This window comes from Onychomys torridus, chromosome 6, assembly GCF_903995425.1.
Source record: "Onychomys torridus chromosome 6, mOncTor1.1, whole genome shotgun sequence".
Taxonomy (NCBI): Eukaryota; Metazoa; Chordata; class Mammalia; order Rodentia; family Cricetidae; genus Onychomys; species Onychomys torridus.
The window spans coordinates 42,142,785-42,163,029 of NC_050448.1; the positions used below are offsets into that span (position 1 = coordinate 42,142,785).

General features: G+C 38.7%; 1 protein-coding gene across 2 annotated transcripts; it reads right to left on the reverse strand.

Moving 5' to 3' along the window:
* Window positions 1-16,070: 16,070 nt before the first annotated feature.
* On the reverse strand, window positions 16,071-18,948 carry Strit1 (small transmembrane regulator of ion transport 1). Of its 2 annotated transcripts, none has more exons than XM_036189618.1 (3): window positions 18,861-18,948; window positions 16,260-16,355; window positions 16,071-16,168 (listed from the first exon to the last, which is right to left on the reverse strand). In XM_036189618.1, exons 1-2 carry the CDS (start codon window positions 18,871-18,873, stop codon window positions 16,264-16,266), a joined length of 105 nt encoding a protein of 34 aa, XP_036045511.1. In that variant the 5' UTR covers window positions 18,874-18,948; the 3' UTR covers window positions 16,071-16,168; window positions 16,260-16,263. The 2 variants fall into 2 exon arrangements, with proteins under 2 accessions (XP_036045511.1, XP_036045510.1); XM_036189617.1 differs by having other exon boundaries at window positions 16,260-16,358.
* Window positions 18,949-20,245: the final 1,297 nt, after the last annotated feature.

Consider the following 20,245-nt stretch of genomic DNA (forward strand, 5'->3'; position numbering starts at 1 on the left):
TCTCTCCCTTTGACTGGACTCCTAGAGCTCAGCCTGGTGTTTGGCTGTGGATCTCTGCATCTGCTTCCATCAGTTAATGGATGAACACTCTAAGTAGGACCACAGTTAGGGTATTCACCAATCTGGTTACTGGGGTAAGCCAGTTCAGGCACCCTCTCTACTATTGCTAGTAGTATAAGCTGAGGTTGTCCTTATGGATTCATGGGAAATTCCCTAGCACCAGATTTCTCCCTAGCCCCATGATGTCACTCTCTATCAAGAGGAACAGAGACAGAGTGGGAGAGCAAGGAAAGAGACATCTTGATAGAGGGAGCCATTATGGGGTTAGGGAGAAAGCTGGTGCTAGAGAAATTCCCAGGAATCCATAAGGATGACCCCAGCTAAAACTCCTAGCAATAGTGGAGAGGGTGCCTAAACTGGCCTTCTCCTGTAATCAGATTGGTGACTACCCTACCTGTCATCATAGAGCCTTCATCCAGTAACTAATGAAACCAGACGCAAAGATCCACAGCCAATCATCAGGCCGGGCTCTGGGAGCTCAGCCTAAGAGAGGGAGGAGGGATTATATGAGCAAAGGGTGGTGGGTGGAGGAGGGTGGTTAAGATCATAATGGGGAAATCTACAGAGACAGCTGAACCGAGCTCATGGTAACTCACAAACTAGACTGACAGCAGTGGAGCCTGCATGGGACTGAATTAGGCCCTCTGTGCTGGGAGACAGTTGTGTAGCTTGGTCTCTTTGAGGGCCCCTGGCAGTGGAGTCAGGATCTGACCCTGGTGCATGAGCTGGCCTTTTGGAGCCCATTCCATATGGTGGGGTGCTTTGCTCAGCCTTCAGGCTTGGGGGAGGGGCTTGGACCTGCCTCAACTGAATGTACCAAGCTTTATTGACTCCCATGGGAGGCCTTGTCTTTTTGGAGGAGTGGAGGGGGGGAATGGGTCAGGGAGGGAAGATCTGTGTAAAATGAAAAACTTTTTAAATAAATTTTTAAAAATTGGATTAGAGTCACCTATGAAATAACCAATGATTTATTTTCTCCCTTTTGTCTCTAACAAATTTATTTAGATGTTAATTAAAAGAAAATAACACATCACACTGTAGGATTTATTTTGTATGTATTCTTGCATTATACCTAAACTTTCTTTCTTTTTTTTTCTTTTTGAGGCAGGGTTTCACTCTGTAGCCTTGGCTATTCTGGAACTCACTCTGTATACCAGCTGACCTTGAACTAGCAAAGATCCACCTGCCTCTACCTCCAGAGTGCTGGGATTAGAGAGGTGAGCCACCAGTACCCAGCTAACATCATATCTAAACCCAATATTGTGAAGCCAAGTCTCTAAACTTGAAATATTTTTAAAGTTACAGCTTTCTAAATATATGCACTAACTAACCCCTAGTTAGACTTCCTGAGCTCCCAGGACATCCTCTGCATGTGTAACCTAAGTGTTTATTCAGTCAAGCTGGTAGAAAAGTAATTAAGTCATCCTCAATCTTAGAAGAATAACAAGAGGAAGTGGGTAGGAAGAGAGAGGAAGAAACGACCTCGCATCAAGTAGGATGTCCAGAGTACTTTAACTGGATAAAGGGAAAATCTGATCTGATGAAAATTTAAGCAAAGAACATACATGCAGCATCATCAAGAAGATAATGGTTTCAGATGACAGATCAATACTCTCCATCAGGCTCAAGTACACTATGAGATGGCATCTCAGCAGAAGAAATGTACAATAGTGATCTCCCGTCTCAAGAGGAGCTGCCTTTGTTACTTAGCCTCTCTGAACCTTACTCTCAACATCTTCAAATATGAATAATAATCATACACACTGAAGAGATACCATAAAGATCAAATGCGTTAGAGTATGCTAAATTCTTGGATTAACACCTGGAGAATGTTCCAGAGCATGGAATAACCATTTAAGTTCCAATGATTGCCTGACCAAATGCATGACTTTGAACAAGTCGGTCTCCCCAAGTCTCATTTCACACATCTGGATCTATGTGCCTTTCATAAAAATAAAATACAGATGTTCTTTACTTATGAGATGGCTAATTTTATTTACTTTGTTTTTAAACACAATTTTTTTTTTTTTTTTTTTTTTTTTACCAATTCTTTGGGAGTGTCACATCAGTGATGGCTAATTTTAATATCAAGTTGCCACAGGTAATATTGTCACCTGGGGAGAGACTCTCAACAAGGGACCATCTAGATCAGGTTGGCCTGTGAGGACTTGTCTTGATTGCCTTAACTGATGGGTGATGGGAGAAGACAGCCTGAAAGTAGGCAGAGTCACTTAGGGGCCTTGGGCTACAAAAGAGAAGAGAAAGCTCGCTGAGCAGTAAGCATGAATTCATCAACCTCTGCTTTGTAGATGATGTCACCAGCTGTCTTGAGCTCCTGCAGGTGTACCTTCCTCACAGTGGGGACTATTACCTAGAACTGAGGGAACCTTTACCTCCCCTACATTGCTTATTGTCGGAGCATCTTATCAGAGCAGGAGGAATGAAACTAGAACAATTTATTATAGAGCCCATGGTAAGCTGAAAATATCATGAGACAGAATTGTACAAAACATAACTAACCTACCAACCATCATAACTTAAAAATGCATACTGGATTGTGGGGGTTTACCCTCAAAATCCTGGTGCCTGAGCTTTGCAGCCATGGCCTTGAATTGTAAAATCATCATACTACATGCTGTTAGACAAAGAACAAGTTTCAAAGAATGATACAGAACTCATCAGTGTTCAACCATCATAACATCTAAAAGTATAAATCCAGCCATCATAAACAGGTGCCGTGTGCATTATTTAATAAAAACGTATTATGTCTGAAATATGTAAGCTATTTCATGAATATACAAAAATCATTTTGGATAGTGCATGAACTTTTTTCCTGGGGAGACCTGAAGAAACATCTGTTTGCCCCAAATAAGCTGAAAACAGAGCAAAGAAAAGAATCCACCAAAATCTACCCTGATGAACTGGTAATTTTAATTGTGGTTACCTATAGGATCAGAGGCAACTTATGGTCGGCTACACCATCAAAGAAAAGTCTTTTTCCTCACAATCGTTAAATGCTTATATAAGTAAATTGTAGAGGGGTAGAGCCTCAATACCCTTCCTCCCCATGACATAATGTTGATGGGCCCAAACTTTGCAGGTAATCACAACTGCTTCTAGTTGAAGAAGGCAATAGATATAGAGTGATTGGAGGTAGCATCCCACAATAGATTGTTTAGTAGTGGTTTCCTGTGAAGAAAGAAACAGAATTATGATGCTTTAAGGTAAACTGAGCTGTTGACCATTCTCTGTATTGTTTGACGTTTTCAGGGGTTAATTCATTACATCCATGACTTTTAATGACACAATCCTCTTCATATGGCATTGTTGTCAGTGAGAACTATGCAAGAATCTGAAAATCTTGACATTTCAAGATTATGTTTTAACTTCCAAACACTTGGGTTAAAAAAAACCAAAAAACTCAGCTCACTGTCCATGCCTGCAATTATGGGAGAAGGGTTAAAGTTTTTTCAATTTTTGTTTCCTTTTATTAATTATTTCTTAATAATGGGTTACAAATATGAGTTTGTTATTTTGAGAATGGATTTCTTTTTTTTTTTTCTTTTGGTTTTTCAAGTCTGGGTTTCTCTGTGTAGCTTTGGAGCCTTAAACTCACTCTGTAAATCAGGTTGTCCTCAAACTCACTGAGATCTGCTTGCTTCTGCCTCCCGAGTACTGGAATTAAAGACGTGCACCACCACTGCCCGGCCCAAGAGTGGATTTCTTATAAAAGCAGCTTCTTTCTCCTACCCTTTCCATTTCTTCCCTGATAATGTCTCCCCAATTTTACAATGTAGCAAGAAGACACTTGCTGGACATGACCTCTTCTTCCTGGACTTCCCAGCTTACAGAGCCATGAGTCAAATAAGTAACTGTTGTTTATAATTTACCCAGTCTGTTACAACAGAACACGTGTGTGTGTGTGTGTGTGTGTGTGTGTGTGTGTGTGTGTGTGTCTGTCTGTCTGTCTGTCTGTCTGTCTGTCTGTGTGTCTGTGTGTGTGTGTCTGTCTGTCTGTCTGTGTCTGTCTGTCTGTGTGTGTGTGTGTGTGTGTGTGTGTGTCTGTCTGTCTGTCTGTGTCTGTCTGTGTGTCTGTGTGTGTGTCTGTGTGTGTGTGTGTGTGTGTGTGTGTGTGTGTCTGTGTGTGGTATGTATTGCATGATTTTGTATACATGGGCACATGTGTGTAGAATCATCTTCTATCACTCTTGCACCTTGCTCATTGAAGCAAGGTTACAGGCAAAGCAAGAGTTTGGTGATGTGGCTAGAATTGCTAGCCATCTTACTCCGGTCCCTGTCTATGACTTCCAAGGCTGGAAGCACAGGCAGCTGCCACCTGGCATTTATTTGGTGTTCTGGAGATCTGAACTCTGATCCTGACACTTGCAAGGCAAGAGCTTCAACCCTTAATCCATTCCCTCAGGCCCAGAATAACCATTACTAAATGGATCCCATTACTCTCTACAGGACGGAAATAGCAAGGTGCTGGTGACATATAACAGGAGAAAAGAAAGAAAAATGAAAGAAAAACATAAAAATAGCAGAAAGAAAGAGGAAAGCAAGAGTTAAGGAAGCCAGCCCCACCCCTGAAGAGGTGATGGACTCTGACTCCCACAGAATCCATTACTGTTACTGTTGACGAAAGAGCTTACCTTTAAAAGACAAATGAAGAATACGTACAATATCTATAGCGTTCTCGTGGGACTACTGTGTTTATGAGACTAAAGTACTGTGTTTTCTAAGACAAAGTGCCTCTCATGCTGAGCACATCTCAAATAACAGAGATAAGAAAAAATGCGCAACACACCAATTTCTGAGATTTGAAGCACACTAGATGCAAAACACTAAAAATCCTATTTCCATTTATTCTCCATTTCTGAACCAATTCTGCAGAGCAAGTAACCTACCACTCAGAATGGTTTCCCAATGACCCTGTTTCATTCAGGACCAGGATTGCAATCAATATCTCATCTCATCTCATCTCATATTCATAACATAAGCTGCAAAAATGAGCCTCCCAGATGCATATCTGTGTTGTTTGGAATTTTGAGTATGTACAGCGCTATCCTCAGAGCCAGAGAAGATGGCTGAAAATGGGCTTAAGTCCAGGATAATCAATGTCCCTAAATCCTGGACTAGCTCTACCTTCAATGAAACTACAAGTCTGTGCCCATTCATGATTTGCTGGAAGATTTGCAGGAAATCACACACCCACCTCACTCTTACAAAGCAAGAATCATTTCCAAATGAGTGTAAAGTAAAAATAAGACCTCCATCTGCCTCATTTGCTGGTGAATTACCAACTCAAAATATGACTTGCATGCTTTAGGCGCTCTTCTCTCTAGGGAAATCTCAGGCTGGTGTACATTTATGTTTTAACTGGAAATACCCATTCCAAGTAGAAAGGGAAAAAAGCAAGGGGAGAAGTGAGTGCTTGAGAAACTGCAACACACTAAAATAAGGATTTGGAGTACATAAATAGAACAAAAATAACTTTCTTTAAAAATGAGAGAAATTTAAATTATTTTATACCAAGATCATCTATAGGCAGATAGCACTTGAGGATGCCATTTCTGTTTATGAGCAAAGATCTCTCTTTCATGATTCTGTCCTCTAGAGTAATTTTTTCAGCTCTATGAGGCCTGGCTGTTCATGAGGAGTTTCACCAAACACTTCAAAGTTCATTGGAATTTATCTTTTTCCCCAGGCACAAAGAATAAAAAGCTTTCAAGTGGCTTTTATGTTTTGTATAATAATGCAGAGAGTAAAGAAAGCAATCATTTGAGGCTCCAATATTCAATGTGTATTTAGGAGAAGGGGAGAGAAAGAGAGTCGGAGTGTTTAGACTATGTAGGGCTTTCATGAATGTGATTTTAAAAAGTTATGAAATGGCTAACTCATTGTCATCATATTTTCAACTATTTCAACTATTAAATATCACCATTCTGAGAATGTAAGCTAAAGTTTGTAAAAAAAAAAAAGAAGAAGAAGAAGAAGAAGAAGAAGAAGAAGAAGAAGAAAGAAAGAAAGAAATGAAAAGACAAAATTTTATGTGCAATGAGACCAATCTATAGTCATTATCTGAACCTGTCATTAGAAAATCAGGAACTGTCTCCCTGAAAATTCCAATCCAGCTTAGTGGCTCCAGTGACCTTTTCGGTACTTAAAGTTAGAAGGTTATCACCATATAGCCAAGAATGTTGTCAGGAGAAAAGGAGTTAATCTGTCTTGTTTATTATGAAGTACATGCTGAGTCAAGAAAACAAAAAATGGGTTCACCCAAAGTATTAGTGAAAAAAATAATATTATCTAGCATCCTTATACCTCATGCAATTATGTAATATAGTGCAATACTAAATGTCATAATAAATTATTAATATTTTCTTGTAGTGACAGAGAAATAATTAAAAAATAATGTAGACAAACATGAAGCAATCTCTTTAAGTAAAAGGAAGCAATACCTACAAATATGCACACACACATATTTCTGTGATAATAACATAATAAAACTGCATGAGAACTTGTTTGTTTAAAGGATCTTCTTTAGAAATCTCCTGGAAGAGTGCTTACAAGTTGCTTTTTAACAAATGACTCAGTGATTCAGGGTTAGTAGGTTAAAAACAACACTACACTCCTCACAACAACCACACAAAATGTAGTGAAAGATTAAATCACTCCAAAGAGTCCCAAGTTAGGATTAAATAATCTGATCCAAAATTTCTCTTCTTTTGGATCTCTGTTCTGAACTGTCCTTGCTGAGAGAGTTGTCAAACAAATTATTTTTTTAATTTCATTCTTTGGAAATTCCATATATGATGAAACGTATTTGAATTCTATCCACCATCCATTTCCCCCATCACACCTGTCATTCAAGAGCTCCTTATATGTAGATAGTGCTTTATGGATACTGTTCCCCAGGACACTCTCAGAATCCCCAACCCTTGCAAAGACCCTCTTTCTATGAGTACATTTCTCCCATTCATGTCTTTTTTGGGCCTCTCTGAGGTTAACCAGGGTTATCTGTGTGATCATGAGTTTTGAACTGTCCATTGGAATCTGATGGTGTTCTCAGTGAGTCTATAACTGAATACAATGACTGCCCCTATCTTGGAATCCATCAGTAGCCAATAATTCAGCATGGGGGGGTTGGGCCTGGAGAATTCATCCCTGATTTGTGATTGCTGATTGACAGGTCTTGTCTTGTGCAGGCTAAGCTACAATTGCTATGAAATGATGATTGATTAGCTATGTCATGCTCAGAAGAAAATGCTTTATGGCTCATTTTCCTATATTTCAGCTTCTACATTCTTTACAATTCAGATTCCACAATATTTCTTGAGCCTTTGAGGAGGTGATATAAAATGTCTTGTTTATGGATAAGTACTGAATGATCACACATTCTCAGCTCCATAGGAAGCCATGCATCCCTGATTCATAGTCATGCCTTGCAAATAGAAGCTTCCCTGGTTAAGGCTGAGATTACCATTTTTCAGTGGATATAAACATATATATTTAGAAGGTAGCTTTACAACATGACAATTTATTTAAACAACAATAGTAAGTTCCTCACTGGGCCCTAAGACATTTTTAGCCATAGAGTTTTCACCATGTTTACCATAAAAAGCATGGGTTACTTCCTGTGGAACAAAGCTTATATCCAACCAAAGAGTGGATGGTTACCCTCATAACAGTTATACCACCATTGCACCAGAGGGCACATGCTACTTGTAGGTTGGTATTGTAGTTTGTAGAGTGCACATCTGAACAAGGCCATTGATACTTTTTCTTCTCTAGTACACTGAGTGGCACCTTTCAACACAATGAAAGCTAGCCAGCAGGGAGGAAGCCTTCACATCAGTTGCAGCTTGTTGTCTCTGTAATTTTCAATCAATGTATATGGTGTCTTCAGCAATGGAGTTTTATAAACTAGTTCTGATGGGAATCCCAGAAAAGTGGCAAGAGCCTGTGTTCTATTGGGATTCTCTGTGGCCTTTCTGACCAACAGCTAATAAGGAAGTATCTGCCATGTGGCACTGGGATTTTTGTATAATAACAAGGCTTTTAGTTGTGACATTATCCAGCACTACAAAATATTTTCCTCCTCTGTATCTGCCTGTTTGTATGTCTTGGTTCCCTTTTTTCTTTTCTTCCTTCCTCCCTTCCTTCCTCCTCCCTCTTTCTTCCTTCCTTTCTCTTTCCTTACATTTTAGTAAGCTTCTTTCATATACTACCCATTTAGAGTAACCCTCTATTTCCCACTCTCAACTCCTCTACCCCCTTCCCTGCTTAAATTCTTCACTTATAGTATTTCCCCATTCTATTTTCATAGCATATATGCTCTGCTATCCCCATCCCTTAAGGCATTCCAATGGCCCTTTTCTACTTTCCTGGCTTCTAGAGGTGCTCCACATTAAATACACAAATCTAAACATCTAATGTTAAGACACAAATAGAAAGAGAACAGACATCTGATGCTTGTCTTTCTGGGCCTGGCTGCTTCATTCGGTGTAACTTTTCTTGTTCCATCGCTTTTCCTGCAAATCTTACATTTTCACATTCTTTGCAGCGGAATAAATTTCCCTTGTTTATGTGTACTGCATTTTCACTATCCATTCATCAGTTGATGGACATCAAGGTTGATTCCCTCTCTTATTATGAATAGAGCATCAGTGAACATGGATGAACCTTTAGCTGTATAGTAAGTAGTACATGGAGTATATGTCCAGAAATTATATAGCTGGGTCAAATAGCTGTTCTAATTCAACATTTTGAAAAAAAATCACAATTCTTTCTATAAAGGCTGCATCAGTTTTTAATCCACCAACAGTGAATAAGTGTTCCTCTTATCCCACATCATCTCTAGCATTTAGACCATTTGAATACATTCAAAAGGTCTATTTATAACATGACAACTACAGCTGTCAACAATACATTGTGTATTTGAACGTGCTGAGAGTAAATTTTAAATATTTAAGTCTATGAGACAATAGAAATATTAACTGGTTTATTGTATTATTTTTAAAAATTGTCCACATTATAAATAGATATATTTTTTTAATTAAAATGGTTTTTGAGAGGCTAGAGAAATGGTTCAACAATTAAGAGAACATTCTGCTCTTGTAGAGAACCCAAGTTTGACTCCCAGCATCCATGTTGGGAGACTCAACACTGCCTATAACTACAGCTCCATGGAAGCAGCTCTGGCATGCACACTCACACTCACATGTACACACCCATATACAGGCACATATATAATTTTAAATAATAATAAATAATAATAATAATAATAATGAATATTTAAATACTAACTTTTAAGTTTTAATATTACTATATTTTATGTGTCTGGCTGTTTCCTCTTGCATGTCTGTCTGTGTACATCACCTGTTCTCCTGGTGCCTGCAGAGATGAAAAGAGTCCATAGGCTCAACTAGAATTGGAGTTACAGACATTTTGAGCCACCATATGGGTACTGGAAATTTAACAGTCTGGAAGAGCAAGCAGTGCTCTTAATTGCTGTGCCATCTCTCCAGCTCCCAAATAATAAATAATTTTTGAAAATGTCCTCTAATAAAGGAAAATATAAAGGACTAAGCAAGAGGACTCGGTGGGTAAAGACAATAGTTGTCAGGCCTGATAACCTGAGTTCAAACCTCAGGACCTACAGGGTAGAAGGAAAGACTAGCTCCCACAAGTTGTTCTCTGATCTCTTTCTAGGAAGACAGCTAACTAATGAGGTCTTTAACTCCAATGTAAAGCTAAAGCCACATTGTGAAGCCAAAGCCTTGAAGAGAAGGTGCATTGTGTAAATTGAGATTTCTTCAGGGGGTTCCAGAAGGTCTGTGAGCACATTGAAATTGCACCTACAATTCTGCTTGAATGTGTGGTGTCTGGATGAGTTCATAGCTTTCATGGATTTTTGTTGTTGTTGTTGAAAGCCTATACACACAGGAGCCAGAGATGTAGTTCAGTTGATAGAGAGCTTGCACAAAGCCTGGACTCGATTCACAGAACTACATAACTCAGACATCATGACACATGACTTAATCCTAGCACTTGGAATGGAAGCAGAAGGATTACAAAGTGCAAGGTCATCCTTGGCTACATAGTAAGTTTGAAACTAACCTGGATTACATGACCATGTCTCAAAAAAAAAATTAAAATTAAAAGCTCTATAACACCAAAAAGTTCAAGAAAATAGAGAACTATCATTTTAATTAACTCAGTAAATTGCTAAGAAAAACATGTCATCTTGAAGTCCTGACACGCCTAAATGTACAGCAGACAACTCAAACTGATGCATGCCATGGTGGGCTGGTAAGTCTTTAGTACACACCTAGTACACACAAGGTCCAGTGCAGGGGAGTTGTCCCCCTGATGCACATACTCCACAGTGACAACATTCCAGCTCACAATGAGATAACAACTGTCTTACACAGTTAGCAAGCAGCTTTCACAGGTCCAGAAGAGGTAGCCCCAGCAAACCTCTGATTCTGAAGAAAATGAAAATCAGTTCAAGCTATTAAAAAAAATACTTCTGTCTAATTTGATGTGCATTTTCTGTGTAAATTTTCTAAGTATGACGTTCAGTGGAATATTATTTGGAGGATGATGTACTGAAGTATTTAATCAAGTTGGAAAGACAAGAATCGTAAAGCAAGAGTGTTCTCTGGAGTTTTGATGAGAAAGACTGGTGTCTGTGGAGTGAGTAATTCAGTGGTGGAGAAGAATGTTGCAGCTGACGAAGAAACCAGGCTTTCTCTTAGCAGTGGCTCTGACCCAGGCCAGTAGCTGCCTATCACCTAAACCTTGTTAGAAACTCGGTTCTCAGAGCCCCACCCTGCTCTTCTGCATCAGGAACTCTGAAAATACTACCATGATCTCTGTGCCTTAAAGTCTCCATGGGACTATGGGGCAGTGAGGAGCCCTGAAGTCTGAGGACTTTTTCTCAAAACGAAGTTTTCAAATATTCGCCAGCTCAAGAATCCTACATTTTAAAAAAATGTAGATTCCTGGCCCAGTTACACAATTGTCTAGTTATGTTTAACTTTATGTTATTTTATTCTACTTTATTATTTGCATAAGTTGTACCTCAGAACAGTGACAGTGAGAAGAAAAGAGAAACAAAATGTTCTAGCCAAAGATTAGGTCAAAGTGTAGAATAAATCTTCAGAAATGCATCACTTGGTTTCAACAAACATCACCACTTTGCCTCTCTTACACTGCGCTTCATTCTTTTGTTAATTTTCTGTGGGAATAAATTCAGGAAATACTTAACACCTCCCCAGCAGGTCGTTCATGTAAATCTCTACCAGATTGTTTTCTTGTTGCCAGCTGCTATTATAGTGAACAAAATTACAAATAATTACCTAATGTCCTTATCACAGAAATATAAAATGTGTTTGTGGATTTGGTCCATCTTCACCTGACAGCCTTGTGTTCTGGAATCATTTCTTATTTTCCCTCTCCTTTTTCCTTCCTCTCCTCTTTTTTTGTGGTGGGGGGGGAGGAATCTGGGCTTTTTTACTTTTTGTCTCTGGAAAAAATTATTAATATGTATTATTGTTGAAAATAGTGTGTTTCACCAGGACATTTTTATACAAGCATATGATGTACTTAGCTCATATCCAATCCCCTGTTACCTTCGCTTGCCCCCGCCTCCAACTGCTACTTCCTCTACTCAAACAGTCCTTTTCTGCTCTCATTCTTTTTAAAAAATGTTCTATACATTTTATTACTGAACAAACCAACTAACCCATGTGGAACTGATAATAACAAATCAGTCTCCAAATTCAAACATGACCACATCTCCAGAGGTTAAAAATGTTCAGCTCCATCTGATAGGATCAATGACCATGACTCAGTAGAAACCCTCAATCTGGCCATAGTACATGAATCCTGCAGACTACAGGTGAAGAAGAATCTTTCCTTCTCCTCCAGTGTCTTCTCTTGGATTTATGCCTGATTTTGTTGCAAATTTCCATCCAACTCCATTGGTGAATAGGACTGTCTTGCTTTTGTTTCTTGGCAGGAATTGTTGAATTCTGAAAGTCTTGTGAGAAGACAAGGCAAGAAACCCAGTTGGAAGTGTGGTGTACAGTGGCAGAGGAAGGGAAAGTTCTCTCTATTTTTTTAAAGTTTGTGTATGTGCCCCTGTTCTCCCACTTCTCCCCTGCCCATCTCTCCATGCCTGAAATGAGTAGGAGAGCTGGCCTTGAGAACATAAGAATAAGAACAGGAGAGCTGTTCCTGCCCCTCACCAGCTGCAGCACTCCAGAGAGTGGCTCCTACACCACCCCTGAGCAACACAGTAGAGCTGGTCCTGAAGGTGTAGGTGTGGGAGAGCCAACCCTGGGGATGTGGAAGCAGGAAAACTGGCCCCATCCCTTGCTCATCACTGAAAGAGGTGAACTAGTTAGGGCAATGCTAGAAAGCTCACCCTGGTGGTGAGGACAAGGGAGCAGGGGCAGGATGACCAACCCTGCAACTTCCCAGGCCCAGATCCAGAATTATAAGTTGGCCTACCCTAACCTCCACCCCATCTATGATCTACTGGAGCAAATGAAGGGATCTGCAGACCCCAAAGCTGCAGGATCTCCACAACACAGGGCAACAGAGGGGTCCCAGTAGGGTAGCAGAAGCCAGAGGCCCCAAACCAGACCACTGATTCTTTGCAATGAACACTTGCAAGTAAAGATATATGGAAAAAAGTGTTTACTGTGTGACTCACTGGGTCACACCACAGCTTCTATGATGAGATTGATTTTTTCCTTTTTTTTTTTCTTAAATTTTATTTTATTTTAGGGTGAGGTTGCAAGGACAGAGCGTAGATGTGAAGGGATGGGGAAATGAATAGGATCAAGATGCATGATGTGAAAGACACAAAGAATAAATAAAAAGAAAGTTTTAAAAAGAGAGAAAGGGAGAGAAAAAACATAATGTTGGGTGCATAGGGAAATGCAGAGGATCTGGAAGGAGTTGGGGAAAGGAGAAAAATGTCATCAAAAATATACTGTATAAAAAGTAAATGAAATATTTGAAAGTTTGTGTGTATATGCATATATTAAAATATGTGCATATTATATATACACACATATATTTAAATTCTATATTGCATGTGTGGGGGTACCTGTTATGGCACAATGTGGAGATCAGAGAACAAGCTGAGAGTCAGTTCTTTCCTTCTACATGTGAATCCCATTAGACTGTTGAGTCATTTCATTGATACTATGTCTTATTTCTTAATCTACGTTCAGATTCCATACATAAGAGAAAATATGTGATATTTGTCTTTCTGAATCTTGTTTTGTCTCATACATGATCTCCAATTCTATCCATTATCCTCCAAATGGCATAAGTGTGATCGATCCTCTTTAGGGCTGAATATACTGCAATGTGTGTGTGTGTGTGTGTGTGTGTGTGTGTGTGTGTGTGATACATTTGTGTGTGGACACACAAATAGGCCGCTTCTGTAATTTGGCTGCCATGAACAGAGCTGCAGCATTGGTTATTTGCTGTTGGAAAAGCAGGCTTGTGTGTTCTGTATGGTTTTCCATACTCCATGCTTGGCTGATCCTCCTGGTTCTCTTTTGAACACTTGTAGTTGGATCGAAAGTTTATTTGCTTTAGTTTGGGCATAAATAGTTCCTGGATGTCCTTTTGTATTTTCACTGCACCCAATCAGGAGGCACACAAATTTTATTGGAACACTTTCAGTGCTGTTAAACTGATCTGTGGATACTGACATCATTAGAGAAGTCACTTTGCGTATTTCCCACCGAATACTAGGCTGGGGGTTCCTGACTCCTTCAAGAAGGCAGTACTCTCAGACACAGTGAAGTGCAAGAGTTCTCCCCAGTAGGTTCCCAGACAGCAAAACTAGGGTAGTCATTTACTTTTCAGAAGAAGGAAAACAAATAGTGGGTTTGTGCTAATATTTTATATGCAATTTTAATACTAGGAAGTACATTTATTTGGCATTTATAGTGATCATCTGGCTTTCAAACCAACAATATAAATATCACTACTTGAAAAAGATCACTGCATGTGGTTGTTTTTGTTTGTTTTGTTTTGCTCAGGTTTTGTTTGGGCTGAGTTTTTGTTCTTGTTGTTGTTTATTTGGGAGTGGCTGCTTTGTTTTTGTTTTGGTTTGGTTTAGTTTGATTTTGTGAGACAGGATCTTACTATTTATCTCTGGCTGGTCTAGACTCACAGAGATCTGTCTGCCTTTGCCTAAGTGCTGAGATTAAGGTGTTTGCACCTCATCCAGCTGAATGTGGTTTTAAGTTATCTAGCCCATAAGATACATATAGTAAAAAAACATATACTGTGTTTTAAATCACATGAAAGATTTACTTTCTCTTTTAGGTTACATTCCTGGGGTGGTTGGAATAAGAATGGCCCCTATAGGCTCATATATTTGAATGTTTGATCAGCATGGAGTAGCATTATTTGAAAAGACTGGGAATTGTGACCTTATAGGAAGAAATATGTCACTGAGGGTGGGCTTTGAGGTTTTCAAAAGCCCAAACCAGACCCAGTGTCTCTCTTTTCTGCTGCCTGCATATCCAAATATAGAATTCTCAGCTACTTCTCCATCACCATACCGGCCTGCATGCTGCCATGTTCCCTTCCATGATGAGAATGCTAGCAAGCCCCAATTAAATGCTTTCTTTTATAAGAGTTGCCTTGGTCATGGTGTCTTCACAACAATGTACCGCTAACTAAGACAATTACCAAACTGATGTTATTAGGTTGCTTTTAGCTTGTTTTCAATTTGGGATATAACTGATTTTTATAATTCATAAAATATTCATATTATCCTAAAAATGAAACGCTATAGAACAAAGTATGTGCAGAAGTATCTAACCTCCACTGTTTGGCTCTGTGGTAAATTAGTTACATGCATATTGGTTAAACTCCTCCTTTTCTTACACAAATAGTAGTAGATATACCTAACTTTTTAAATTTCATTATTTTATTTTATATGTATGATTATTTTGACTGAATATACATCTGTGTATTATTTGCTTGCCTGGCACCCAAGAAGCTAGAAGAGGGTGTTGAATTCCCTGGAACTGGAGTTACAGATATTGGAGTTTCAGATATGTGGGTGTTGGGAATTGAACCTGGGTTCTCTGTAAGAGCAGCCAGTACTCTAAGTTACTGAGCCATCTCTCCAGCCTACCTATTTTTTTCAGTTAACATGTTTTTGTTGTGGAGATTACATCACATCAATATTTAAAGACCATTTTCATTCTTTTCTAAAGTTGCATCTCTCTTATATCATGTGCACATCACAATTGATTCTGCCCCCTACATGATAAGCCATTTTGTATTTTGCTGCTATCTTTGTAAAAGTTGACATATTCTTTGAAAACAAACAACTGGTTCAAAATAAACACATAAGTTTTGGAAGATACTAACTTCCAACTATACCCCCAGAATGTTATACCTAGCTAGGTGAAATAGCACACATCCACATTCCCAGCTACTCAAGGAACCTGAGGCAGAAGGATCTCTTGAATCCAACTTGGACAACACCAAGATGTTCTCCAAAAGGCAAACAACAATAAAATGTTCCATTTTAAATTTGCAAAGACAGTGTATGAAAGTGCTTATCTCCCACAGCCTTACCAACACCAATGATGTCCAACATTTTTTATTTGTTACACATCTGTAAGCAATGGTCTTTCAGTATGGTTTAAATTACATTTCTCATTATGAGCCAGAGGTAAGATCCAAGTTTTTCAGTTGTCCTTTATCTTCAGTTTATTGTGTGTTCTTTAGTCCATTTATCCATTTGGGAAGGAGGATACAAAATATTTTCTAATCTAATTGAACCATCATACTCAATCCTATTGCTTAATGTGTTTTTAGCCATAATTAAGCACTTATTTCCAACTTTCTTGACACAGAAAAGTTCACCTGAATTTTCTTGTATTTTTGTCTGTAATTTCCAGCAAGCTCATAAGATATTCTTATGAAAACAAATTCTAGCTTCAAAGGATACAAAACACTGCAGCTATTTAACATGAGACACCTTTAATGATCAGCCATATTCATGTTTTTCTTAGTTCTTCTAAATGGTATCAGCCTGAAGTCTTCTTGCCTGAAAGACAAAACATTTCATTAGTGAAACAGAAAAGATCGATTCTATAGCAATTATGCCGTGAACAAACATTCATTATTAAAACCCTTACTTTTCTAGGAGAAGACAATGTAAACCACTATGATGCAGCCTACAATCCATCCAACCAGGAGAAGAATGGGAACCATGAGCTGTGGTGATGTTGACTCTGCTTAAAAGTAATGAAAACAGATTAAATAGATCCATTTGGCACTAAACTTTATAAAGAAAAACAATGAGAGATCTCTGGGGAAGCTAAGAAAAGGGGAAGCTAAGAAAAAGGCACACTATGATCAGGCTCATACATGAATGGTTTTATCTTGTTTTCTTGGGAAGACACTCTGCAACTGAGTTATAAACCCTGGATATTTGAAATAGAAGTCTTGGGTTCAAACCATAGGACATCTTTTTACAGTTCCATGACCTTATGCAGTTTTGAACTTGAAGTTTCCTGCTGGGTTGTAGAAATTGCTGTATCTGCCTCCTGGCTGCTTCCTCAGTCAAATGATACAACATATGCAAAGCTTTGTAAACTTGAATCACCCTGCCTGTGTTTAGTGGACACAGAACATACTCAGGAGTTTGTTCAGTGATGGGTCTAGCCACTGTTTATATAACAACAATCCAATATAACTGTGAGGTAATTCCTACTGAACTGAATTACTCATAATATACATGATTGGACTCTTTTGAGAATTGCTCTTACATAATCATCATTAGGGAAAAAAAGAATTTATTTCTTTAAAGTCATTGACTATCCCCACCAGCACTGAGCTTCACTATAGGCAGTAATAATCCAACACACATGACAGATGCCCGTGTAATGATTCATCTCCTGCTTGTACCTGGTCTGTAAAAAAGCAATTTATATACATAGTTTTCTCTAATCCTCACTGTATCTCGGTCTTGTTTGTTCAGTAAACACACACATATACCTGACACAAAAGATTGAAAAGCAGCACAGAAGAACATCTTACAGAATTCATGTCTCTGTGTTGAGGACTAAGATGACACAGTCTTAATTGAAGAGCACTGTGAGATCATACGCCATTGGCTAAAAGAGATGGATATTCTTAGCAACTGCAGTCCCATTACAATTTCAGTCACTTCAAAAGTGAAGGATGGTTAATGCTATCAAAATAAAGTCATCAGGAGATGAGGAACTTCTAAAATTAGAAGATACTTTCATAATAGCCAACTTTCTGAAGCTTAAATGAATTTAATAGTTTCAATGTTTTTCATAAAATGTTGAAGTCTTTCTGATCTGACAAAATGGGCTTTTCTTGCTTCTCCTAATTGTGTGACCTTAAACAGGCATAACGCACATAAAAGAGAAACCTCCTCCTTACCTGCCATGTGCTGTTGCTTTAAGGGTAAAGCAAAGCTTATGAGACATACTTTAGTCTCATTTGGAAAAAAAAAAAAAGGCTTTTTTGTGAATTAAAATGCCACTAGAGTAAAAGTATATGACAGTATTTTTTAATTATTCATGTAAGTGATACAGTACTTCAATTAACTTCAAAGGACTTAAAAATTAATAGATATTCCAACTGAATATAAATGTTTAAAATACAAGTGTATTTTAATAAAATTTTATAACACCTGTTTTAGAAAAATTTGCCTATCAAGCTCTAAAAGAAAACACCCCTTTATTTGCTACGCGTTGTAAAGACAATGCAAGTATCTGTGCATTTTAATCAAGTATAACTGCACTGGTCATCTTTTAAAACCAATATTTTCAGTTCTACATAATCTGATGCATCATTTGGAAATGGTAATACATGAAACCCGATGTTCTTCCTAGATCAATGGCACAAATAAAACTTCTCTTTAAATGCAAGAGCCTTTTCAAAATGCTTTCTTGCTTGTCCACTTCCAAGCTTATCAAAGTGGCTACCAGTGGAAGTATTCTTTAGGGCACTCCACTGTGGAGCAACACTGCCTGGGTCCAAAGCCTGGTGCCACTACACCCTAGTGACCACAGACACATTCTAAACTTTGTTATGTCTTCGTTTCCTTAGGTGGAAAATAGGGGTGATAATATATGCATGTCTCACAATGTTCATTGTTGTCAGGGTTGAAAGCAAATATTGCCGTGTATGTATTTAAAAACTGCTTCTCAGACAAAGATATATTCAGTCTGTCTATTTAGTCATAGTAAAATCAATTATTTTATAGAAGCATACAAATATGAAATAAGGTTTGAGAATTAGAGAAAAATAATTCAGATTTAAAGCATATCAGAGATGATTAAGCTCAGTATTCTCATTTGAAAGTCATAATATAGACTCGAAGAAGTGGGAAGACTCCTCCAAATTCACACAGCCATCCTGCAGACCTGACAAAGAACTCAACTGCTCTTACTTCTGATCCAACAACTGCCAAGATTTCAAATATAGTTTATAGTTCAATACTAAGAAACAATTAGTTTATAATTCACCTTTCCAAAAAAGCAGGTATGAAATTATTCTGTTTCACTAATCATTTCAAAACTATTCATTGTACAGACATAGTCCAGAAACTGCATATTTAATAGCTTTTTGCAGCCACACTAAAACATGTAGCTAATGGTTCTTTAGCAGAGAGCCTACCTTCCTAGGATCAAAATGCTAAGAAATGAAGTAAAAGCTGGCAAGTTGTTTATGTCAAGAAACCCTAATGCCTTACAGCTTACCTTTTTCAGCCATTATTTCTATTGTTGAGTGGCTTAGTCGGGGCCACGTCTTTCTTCCTTATTGTTATCCTGTGCCTCTGAACTTTAAATAGAGAGATATCTGAAGAGTGTGGCAGCTGCTGCTCCCCTGCTGCCAATTGTCTACAGGGTGACAGGAGTCATTGGAAAGCACAACTCCTCTGTCTCCCATCTAACCTTTATTGTGGAGGAACAAGAGGCTATGTATGTATGTGTCCTAAACAAGTAAGTAAACTGAGCTTTTCCAGTGCACGGGTGTGCGGATTGTTGATTCACTGACTGTTTCAGACAAGAACAGAATGCTAAGTAAAAAAGATATGCAAATTAAAAATGAAATTGAAAGTGTAAGTTCTATTAAGGAAGGAAGGAGGATGAAATATTAGTAAGAAAAGACTTTACAGTTGAAGGGACTTGGGTTAAAATTACAACCCTGCAACTTCTGTAATGAAAGTCCAGGCTCCTTAACCAGGGTACCAGCTTGATTTCAGTGGCAATAACAATATTTACTGTAAGGGTTTTTCTCGGTTGTCATACAAGCAAGTTACATGAAGAAGTTGCCCAAATACATATTGTTTCTGCTCTCATTACAATGCTGTCTGCTGCCAAGTGCGTACCTATGGACTCATGGTGTGTCCTCTACGATGGAGTGACTGAGAAGAAAAGACTAGGAACTGATTTATTGATGGTTCTGTATGTTATGAGGGCACCATCCAGAAATGGACAGCTGCAGCATTATAACCCCTTTCTGGGACAACCCTGAAAGATACTGAAGGGAACTCTTCACAGTGGGCAGAACTTTGGCAGTACACCTTGAGGTATTTATTATTATTACAGTTTGTTTGGGAGGAAAAATGGCCAGATGTATGATTGTTCGCTGACATATGGGCTGTAGCCAATTGATTGTAGCCAATGGCCAGGTACTTGGAAAGAGCATGAGTTAAAAATTGGTGAGAAGGACATCTGGGGAAGAAGTATGTAGATAGATATCTCCAAATGGGCAAAGGATGCAAAGATATTTGTGTCCCATGTAAATGCTCATTGAAAGGTGATTTCAGCTAAGGAGGAGTTCAAAAACCAAGTACATAGGATGACCTGTTCTATGGACTGTCAGCCTCTTTCCTCAGCCATTTCTGTCATTGTCCTATGGGTACATGACAAAGTATGCATGGTGGCAGAGATGAGGCTTGTGCATGGGTTTGACAACATGGACTTCAACTCACCATGGCTGACCTGGCTACAGCTGCTGCTGAGTGCCAGATCTGCCTAGAACAGAGACCAACTCCAAGCCCTAGATATAGCATTACTCCCCAGGGGTGACCAGCCAGCCACCTGATGACAGACTGGCTACACTGGACCACTTCCTCCAT